We start from the raw sequence: 10,539 nt of genomic DNA, 5'->3' as shown, positions 1-10,539 counted from the left end.
TACCTAAAGTGTATGTAGGTGGGATGAAAAGCCGACGATCAATTGAAAATTTTGACCTTTTGTATTGAAGATATGGATTTTTTCCCAAAACACCAAAAAAAAATTAGGTCTTTTTGGGAAAAATATCCATATTTTCAATATGAAAGGTCAAAATTTTCAATTGATCGTCAGCTTTTCCTCCCAGCTACATACACTTTTAGACTATATCATTAAATTTATAAAATTTACTTCGAGGACTGTTATATCTACAAAATGTGAAAAATATCAAATTTTAATAATTTGTCATAAAATTTGTATTATATCGTGAATTTCATAAAATGAAAATTATTTGATATCAGAAAGACATTCTTCGCATTCAGAATGCAATTCGATACGTCTCATGTGCTCTCATATCCCACAAAAAATGTTGTCGAAACGCTCATTCCAGTTCCCTTAACGAATAATCCAAATGTAACTAAATAACTGATGATGTTGAAGAACATATCAGCCATCACATATTATTGAATTTTGACAATTGACTGCTCCGTTTTTTAAATAAAAGAATTTTACGAAACTACCTACTAGTTTTCAACTGTTCCATGGAGTTATTATCTATCAATTACAAGAGGCGCATCATGCACTGATGATGCACAGTGATTAGGCCATCTCAATTTAATAGTTCGTCTCAAAGCCCATCCCAATTTAAAAATCTAATACAGAATGCAGTTTTAATTATTTATTTTTTTAATTTGTTGTTTTACTTTAACTTTTTGTATCTATGACAAGAATAGACCTTTTCATCTCTCAAGTAGGTTGCACTGTGGTCAAGATGACAATATTTTTATTGAGATTTACGCTTGGGTTATTTTGACGTCTGACAGATTTGTGTGTGGCGGATTGAAAAAAAAAATGAAACAGTGGAAAAAAAAATGAAGTTTACTCAACCAAGCCGGAATTACATGAAAGAACAGGCAATTTTACTAATGTGTGCGGGGGCTTTGAGATGAATTATTAAATCAATATGGCCTCTGAAAATAGATCATCGAGTGTTATTTTAATCCGTGGAAAGGCTTGAAAATGAGGGAGTGTCATAAAATTATTATATTTCAAGAACGATATGGTCAATTGTTAAAATTCAAAAGGTATGTGATAGCCGATTTATTCTTCAACCACACCAAGTATTTAGTTATGTTTAGTTGTGGCGTTAAAATACCCAGACAATTAGGTTTCCAACGATACAGTTCATTCAGGGACACCCTGTACCAGCTTATAACAATCATACTATATATTTATTTACTGCATTGAATTAAACAAGTCCATGGCTGAAGGTTGTAGATTATTAAGATCATTATGGATCTGCTTCAGCACTTCAGCAATGGTACTTAAACTCTTGGCTGATTGCTGACTGACAGCGAGTTTAGCCCTCTCAATATTTAACAATTCTTCATGTATTTCACACTGCCTTATTGAGGCCGTTTTGGTTGGTGTGCTACTGCTACATGTACTTTCTTCTTTATCCTCATTCCGCCTCTTCTTCCCAGATTGAGTTGGTGGTACTGTAGATTGAGTTGGCACTACATGTATATGAACCGATTCTGTGGAGCTTTGAGATTCCTTTAATATGCAAGAAAAATTTTAAAAGAAAAACAATTATTGTGATAATAATAACTATGCGCTATCTATTTTGAGGTCATTGCAGGACATTTGAAGCGGTTTGTTTGGGCTAAGGTAGTTTTTCCGAGGGCAGAGGCCCAACAATTTCACCTAATGACCGTAAACTCAGGCCGTAAACAGATAGTGCCAAGTTATAATTGTCATTGATTATCAGCATTTTATAAATTGTTTCATGAAAATTAAGCAATTTTTTGCTTAAAGCTCTGGTATGAGCAATTGGACAGTATTTTTTTTTGGCCATGAGAGCACATTAGTCATATCGAATTGTATTCCCGAATACGAAGAATGTCCTTCTGATATCAAATAATTTTTTTTAATTTGCGATATTATAATACATGATTGAATCCCTGCCCACAACGAAAAGAAGCTAAAGATCGTCTAGAATGATTATTTCATGCCACTCAACATTAGGCCTACAAGAAAATCAGTGATTTCTCTGTTGATATCACTGAACAATGAAACTACAAATAAAATGTAAACCAAGCAAGTTCCTGGCGTGACAAATTTTATGCGATCACACGTAACACATATGGGCGCTTCCGTTAACTTGAGTTTGTGTCACAAGTGACTGGAAAAGTGTGGATTCATCAACGTTTGGCTACTGTGCAAAGGTATGGGAAGAGTTGTTGAATTGAACATTTTGACCTTTCATATTGATTTTTTCCCTAAAAGGCCTTATTTGTTTGGGTGTTTTGGGGAGAAAATCCATATCATAAGATTTATGAAGTTTACCTCGAGGACTGGTAAATATCAATATGTTTGATATGTACGGAGCCTCATGGGTGACATGTAACAAATATTTGTTGGAAAATAATCATGTTATCTCAGGATAATTATCCCGAGATAATCATGTTATCCCAGGATAATCAGGTTATCTCAGGATAATTATCCCGAGATAATCAGGTTAACCCGGGATAATCAGATTATCCTGGGATAAGGAGGGCGAGTTAGCGCAGCGGTAGTTCCCTCGCTTTGCACCACTGAGGTCCCGGGTTCAAGCCCCGGCGCGGCCCAAGGACTCATGTGCACTTGGTTTATCCCGATTCCATGCTCGCTCTCGCAGGTTTTCCCCGGGATCTCCGGTTTCCTCCTGTATCGCAAAAATCGGTGATTAGTTGTTTGGTTATCAAAACTTCCTTCACCCAATGGAATTTGGGGAGCTGCACAGATAATTGGTGGATGTTACAATCTAAATGCGGATAGGTGTGCGCCGTTCGGCAGCAACCTAGTTGATGCGATCTGATTGTGATGATTCACCATTGCAGCGAAATTACAGCGCTTTGAGTCCTCTAAGATCTGGAGAAAGGCGCTTTATAAATCCAAAATTTATTTATTTATTTATAACATGATTATCTCGGGATAATTATCCCGAGATAATCATGTTATCACAGGATAATCAGATTATCCCGGGATAATTATCTTCTTCTTCTTCTTCCTTATAAGTGCCTCCCTCATATGTATGAGTATTATCGCACTGCGTACAGACAAGCTGTACTAATTTTTTACTCTGGAACCTAGAGTAGATGAGTGTATTTTGAAGTACAGTCAACATGACCGGGATGATCCCCTGCTCTTTTCGAATAGCCTGTGACGTTCTTTAACGTGCACACTACATTAATGTGAGAAAATATGCATGTACACGGGACCGACAGCTTAAAGTGCCCTCCGAAGCACTAAGCAAGTAGAGTGAAGTGTCTTGCTCAAGGACACAAAGAGCCGGACCTGGGATTCGAACCCTTGACCCTTGGGTTCACAGTCCTAGGCCTTAACCGCTAGGCCACGCTCTCCTCTAAAACTACAATTATCCTGAGATAATCATTTTATCCTGGGATAATCATATTATCCCGGGATAATTATCCCGAGATGATCATGTTATCCCAGGATAACATTTTTATCTCTGGATAATTGTAGTTTTAGCGCTATGACGTAGGTAAATGAAGTGGACACTTTATCGTGCTCTCATCATACAATCACAATCACTTTGACAAGTTTGACATTAGCAACAATGAGTTGTACTATCACTTACCATAACAATGCTGCATAACAATATGCACGCTATTGTTCTCTTTTGGGAACAAAGCTCACACAGTAATTGTTACTATGCGTTTGCTTTGTAATATTTCATCCAACTGAAACTATATCATTGCAATATACAGGGAAATCAGATACATGAGTTTGTGGACTGACACGGTTTATATGCTAGTCTCAGATGAAATTCTAAGCTCAAATTATGTATTTATTTTTTAGGCCTAATATTTCTCATGATATTGATATACATATGAATTGTAATATCACAATTGTCTAATATATAAAAAAGAAGCGGCTGATTTTATCCGTATGTTTAAAAACCATGAAAGTTGTAATACTTAATTTGGATTTTTTTCTGTGAACAGCAACAGTATACGTTCTGTCCATCGAGAGCGTTTATAGTCCCTTTTCTCACAGCGGGCACATCTCATTTCATGACGTCACTGTTTTTCTAGGCCAACTCTGTCTCGTTCGAAGGAACTCACCGCTTAAGTTGTTTTTTGCAGAATATCAATTTTAAACGTCTTATTTTCTCAAAAAAGGAGTCATTTTCATTGTCCTCATAATATTAGCTTGCCAATGATATGATGTTGTTTTTTGCTATAGACCTGCCCTTTAAGATCAAAGTTAAAGTACCTGTGAATCAGTCATGGATTCATCTTCAGGAAGAATACCGTGTACAGCTTCCACAGCGAGTATAATTGAGACTTCTTCTAGAACCTTGTTATAAGCCAATGGTGGTCCACCTCCTGAAATATACAAAAAAAAACACACCTTTTTTTTTAAAAATGTTTATGATGATGATGACCCTGTGTCAATCTTCGGTTAGCTTCCAGTCACACTGCCACACACTGAGACTATTCTAAAGGACCTGTAACTTATACTGATTAAACTATTACAAAAAAAGTCTGTTTTTACTTGTTTTCAGTTCCACTTTAATCTCCCTCTTTATGTCTTGAACCAGAAAAAGAATGAACATGATAGTCCATGGGTGATTTTTCAACATATTTGACTGTTGGATAAATATGGGTGCTGCAGCTTTGGAGCTAAGGCAATATGGTGCATTACTTCTGAAGTTGGTAATGGGTAAATTACACTGTGCACTGTACCAATATCAATCTCCATTCCCCAAATGTCAAAGAGAACTAGAGCTGCTGTGGATCAAGAGCCATGAATGTAAGTGGTGGCTTCTGGTTTTGATGACTTCTGCATGAGATTTGACCCCCAACCATTAAAAACAACCTGATTATCTCGGGATAATTATCCAGGGATAACCTATCATCGAAAATACAAGATTGGATCTTGTTGGCGCACATTTTATTGCGGATAAAAGTTCCACTGTTCAACTGTTGTGTTGCACAAAGTATGAAATTTGACCTCGGTTGAATTAGTGCGCCCACATGATCCCACTTTTTTTACTTGCTATCATTTATACATTAAGCCCCTCTATGATCTCAGATAACCACAGTTTCATTTTTTATGGTCCACTCATATCAAAAGATTATCTTCACAAAGTTTAAGCTCATTTCGGCAAGCTTCAACACTTGACCTCAGCATGACCTGACTACACAACATTGAATTTCATAACATTCCATATATAACCATAGAATTTGTTCACACATTATATTGAACTTACCTGTCACTGGGGATTTGTAATTTCTTCCTAGAGAGGCCAAATCACGCCACTTTTTGCGAATCTTCTGCCAGTCTCTTTCTGGGCCCCCAACTGCTCTCAAAGCTATCGCAGCTTTTTTCCATGTTCTGGAAAGAACAACACAACACATAGTTTCTTTACATACATGTATTAGACTATGAGACATGGGCATTTATCTTTCACTTCTGTAGTCCACTCTTGGGCAGAACATAACAACATAACAAATCAAGAGTAAATATATGTCTGAATTAATATCCAAAAAGTTCCCACGTTTTACTTTACTAATTTAGGAGTTATTTGGGGTTAAAAATGTGTTTATCGTGATTTTTTTCCATTTTTGCCCAAAAATGTCAAATATTAAATTAGCTGTAACTTTCAAAATAAATTGAGTAGAAATTTCATTTCTATTGTAGATGTTACATATCACATGGTTGTCTAACACTGGTGAATAAAAATGTCACAGCACAACTCTAAAATATAAAAAAATGGCAAAAACCATATTTTTGTGCTATTTTGGCTATTTTTGAGCTAAAAATGTAATTTTTGCATGGCGAAAAAAATAAATATATATTTTATTGATTTAAAAAATATGTCATTATGTCAACCTAATTATTCTGAACAAAAAGTTAATGATGGTGAATGTCTGTGAGCCTGAGTTTTTGATCTATGTCCCTTTCAAATTCACATGGACTAAAATAGCCCCGGGTAAAATAGCATGTTTTTGTCAATTTTTCCAATATTAGGCTGAAAATGGTCCTTTTTTGTAATTTTAACAAAATTTTCAGTGTTTGGAAAGTGGGAACTTCACATATGGCCACGTGTTTTGAACTCGCCACCCTTAGCGTTACATCACAAATATTATGAATTTTTACACCAATCAAGTTTCAAATTAGAATATCTCCACAACTATCAACCCTTTAACTAGCAAAAGTATACATTTTTGGAAAGCTGAAGGCAAAAGCAATTTAAATATACACATTTCAACTCACTGTACAGGGTGACCTTGAAGTTATACAGGGTGGAATAAAAAAAAATTCAAATAAAAAATGGGTCATTTAATGCATTGCTTATTACTAACTTGCAGTTATAAACTGAAAGTAAACAACATTGATTTGGTTAGAGGTTAGGGGGAGCCAACTGACTCTGGAAGAAAAAAAATCACAGCTGTTTGGTAATCTCGGAATACAGGGTGTCCCAAAATATGTTCAAATTTTTTTTTATACCCAATGACACCCTTTTCAACATATTATACACCCATTGACCCCCTTTTTCATATTGTTTGAACCCAATTACCCACCCCTTAAAATTGGCGCCTATACCCCTGCCCCCCCCCGCTAGAATATCAGTTCAGTTCAGTTCTCTCCATATGGAGAGATTTTATTTCTCAGTATATATAGGCCTTCGGCCTTACAATACAATAAAGTACAGTACAATATATTTACCCATCACCAGGGGGCAAAAGAGTTTGCCTGATTTTATGAGCATTAAAATAAATTTTGATAATGAAATTATAGTTTGTTGATTTCTAGACTGAAATAGAGTAATAAAATAATTGAAATTTGGAATACACTCTGGCAATAAGCGATTTCTTTCATTAGCATAAGCAGGACATTTTAATACATAATATCTTAGATGCAGGGAGGTGGGAATGGCATCGGCATTATGATATTTAAATAAATCCATAGAAATAAATTGGATTTCACCAAATATTGGCATGAGTCATTTATTTGGATAGTGGAACACATTTACTATGGTTGGTAGAAAATTTAAATTACACTTTCAAATTAACAGGTCTCATGATGATGAACCCAAGTGTACATTTATAAATATGCACATACCTTGCTTTTACCTTCTCCTCTTTGCTGCTACCTTTCCCACCATTGCCAAAAAGCAAAGGCTTATTTGCTTCCACAAATTTCAACAGCGCCTGAACTTCATACTCGCTATAATCCTTCCCTTTGATTCTTTTGCCATGGCCCTGTTTGTCTGACTCTGAAGCTCTCTTATCCTGAAATTTAAATTTATAAAAGAAATAAATTTAAAAAATGATATAATAATAGATAATTATAACATAAATAATGAATAGCTGCCCCAATGATACTGAGGGAATATATAGGGGGAAAAACCCGTTTAATTTTGCACCTTGCAGATGAATTTTTGGCAATAGATAAATTGACATCATAGAGGTATTTTAATTGTATCCAAAAGATGAAGAAATATTAGGAATGTTCAAACAATCAATTTAAGAAAGTATCAAAATGGTAAAAAATGGAAAAAGTTGATTTAAAACAGTGATTTAAAAAAAATCAAGTGATTTAAATTGTGATTTAAATCAATGATTTCAATCGGAGTGATTTAAATCAAGGCGTTTTGGCAAATAAATAAAATGATTGGATCACACTTGCTGCCGATATTGGGAAGTTAGCCGGGACTTGGCCGGGGATGTACAGTAGATCATACCCGCTATACCGGGCCAATCATTCATGTTAGCGGGGGCTTTTACCGGGGTGTACACTTTTTTTTTCCCGCACTGCCGGGACATAGCGGGGACTTTCATGAAGAAGTCACACCATTTAAAAAACATCAGTATACCACAAGTATTTTCTAGTAGGCCTACTGCAGCTGCCGGCACCATCTGATCTCGATTTTATTACACTGTATGATCCAGACATGCCAAGTAGTATACGGATTTTCAGTATTTTGTAGGGAAAAAGATGTAAAATATGGGAGTAGGCCTATGTTTTTTTCCGCCGATTTACCCGTCTTTCGCAGTTGGTATCTAGGCCTAAAGAGGAAAATCCTGCTTGGGTGGTTGATGGAATATTTCCATAGGCCTTTGCATGTTTTTACAACGGATGTCTTGCTGTGTACAAAATAAAGACACAAAAATACACTGGTCTCATCAGGTGGCGAGCCGGTTTTAAAACAAATCACGCCCTGTTTTATAATAGTAGGCCTACCTGCATGTAGAAGTTTGGTTATAAAAAGCTCGTTATTAAAATACATAAAAAATAGTAAGAAATAGCATTTTGCGTGACTGTGACAGCTGCTGTGCGCATTGCGTGAAATACCGATGCTTGCCATTCGGCTAAAAATAAACCAAGAAAAAAAAAGTTTTATTCACAAAAGTTGAATAATTGTACTGAAATCCATTGTGTCAAATGAAATTACTTTTAATACAATCGTCCCGACAAAAAACTCATCCCTAAATTTTTGAGAGTGCATCTTATTCATGGTTGCTTTTCATTCCGCTATTAAGCCCCTTAGCCCCCTGACGTCACACGGCGGCAGTACTGTTCTTGAAGTAGTCCAAGATGGCTGAAAGTGATTCGCCATTGGAGAATCATAGGGCTCGCAATTTTGTGTTTGACCATTTAAGATAGTCAGGCTCACATCACATACTATAGGTGGCGCTATTCGTCCATAGGGAAGTGGAATGTGCCTGTACGGTCCAAAAATGGCTTTACTATGGGGCTCAATGGAAAAAATTACTAAAAATTAATTTTGACAACCAAAACCTAAGTGATGTTGACTTATGTTGGTACTGGCATAATAATGGATTCAGTTCAGTTCAGTTCAGTTTATTTCATCCATTCAAAATACATGTTAACATAATACAGAATAATATTTTCTTGTATAAAACAGTGTGGAACATTTTAAATTATATGACAAAAGTATGAGAAACAGAGGATGAGGATGCCACCAAACGCACAGCGTGATGACGTGGCACCCTATACATAGTGTTTCAATTTTACAATAAGCAAAACAAAATTTAATACATTAGGAAAAAAAAACGAACAAAGACAAACAAGCCTTGTAAGTAGAGAAAATACAAGATTTACCAATGCAAAATTCAAAGTATACAATGCATACAAATAAGAAATAATTTTATAACCAGTAGGCATATCTAGAATATTAAGTCATTTTAGGCAATTTCCAAAATATTACATGAAAAAGATGTATTCCCTTACGAAAATGCAAGCAATGAAAAATGTGTGCGGAAGCATGCAGCACGCGTGCGGCAGTGTGCAGCACACGTGCAGATGTGTGCAGCATGCAAGCAAGGCCTGCTGGTAGCGTGTTCGTGCGTGCGAACCAGCTGTGTACATACAGGCACCGCACACAAATATCCACCGCGCACACAATTTGCTTGCAGAACCTGCGTGCAGACTACCAATCTGTACGCAAATTACGTGCAGACTACACTTGTGTGCGGACTGTAGGACCGCATGCAAATTGCACGCATCTTGCATGCAGCACGCATATTGCTGCATGCATGCAGGATTTCCAGATCACAAAGTTAGAATGCTGCACGCATACAGGGTTTCCAGAAGCAGTAAAGGTAAAATGCTGCATGCATGCAGGATTTTCAATGACTAATTCACCTTTACACAACTAACATCAAGTCACAATTTGGCAATGATCTAGAAGTGAAAATATTTAAATGTTTACAATGAATAAATAAGTTAGTCTTCGGACCAAAATTTTCTAAGTATTTAACCTTCAGACCAAGATTTTTTGGCAGACCAAGAGGGGGGGGGGCAAGAAATTTTTGGCAGGCCAACAGGGGAGGGGGCAAGCATTTTTTGGCAGGTCTAGAGGGGAGGGCAAGCAAATTTCGTATTTCGATAATTGGCATTTCAACTTTGGGCCAATGTTGGAATGCCATATTCCTGTTTTGATAGTTGGCATTGAAACACTGGGCCAATGTTGGAATTCCATTCCTGTTTCGATAGTTGGCATTGCACCATTAGGCCGATGTTGGAATGTCATTCCTGTTTCGAAAGTTGATATTGCAACATTGGGCCAATGTTGGAATTCCATTCCTGTTTCAATAGTAGGCATTGCATCATTGGCCCAATGTTGGAATGCCATTTTTTCGATAGTTGGCATTGCAACATTGGGCCAATGTTGGTATGCCATTCATGAATCAACAGTTAATTGGCACTGCAAAAATCAAAACAAAATTCAACATTTTTATAGTGAATGTTATCAATATTCACAGTAAATTTGATCAATATTCATAAAATGATGCACTTTGGCCGGTTTAGTCATCAAAATATTGCTTATATTAACTTAAAACACTTAATCAAATGTGTATACCCCAATAGCTCAAATGGTAAAGCATCAGACTCCCATGCAGAAGGTCCCAGGTTCAAAATCAGGTAGGTTAAGTTAGATAAGTGACTTGTATAAAATTAAGC

The 10,539-nt window shown here is 36.3% G+C and overlaps 1 protein-coding gene across 1 annotated transcript; it reads right to left on the bottom strand.

The window, feature by feature from the left end:
- Positions 1–156: 156 nt before the first annotated feature.
- Positions 157–7,367, bottom strand: LOC140163566 (uncharacterized; the record flags this gene model as incomplete). The annotated part of the gene is made up of 4 exons (XM_072186880.1): positions 157–1,593; positions 4,318–4,430; positions 5,318–5,442; positions 7,174–7,367. Coding segments are annotated over 4 exons (753 nt in total), but the record flags the coding sequence as incomplete, so codon positions are not given.
- Positions 7,368–10,539: the final 3,172 nt, after the last annotated feature.

Source organism: Amphiura filiformis, chromosome 11 (assembly GCF_039555335.1).
Source record: "Amphiura filiformis chromosome 11, Afil_fr2py, whole genome shotgun sequence".
NCBI classification, from domain to species: Eukaryota; Metazoa; Echinodermata; class Ophiuroidea; order Amphilepidida; family Amphiuridae; genus Amphiura; species Amphiura filiformis.
The sequence above is the reverse complement of the archived record's forward strand: the minus strand, read 5'-3'. Positions and strand labels throughout refer to the sequence as shown.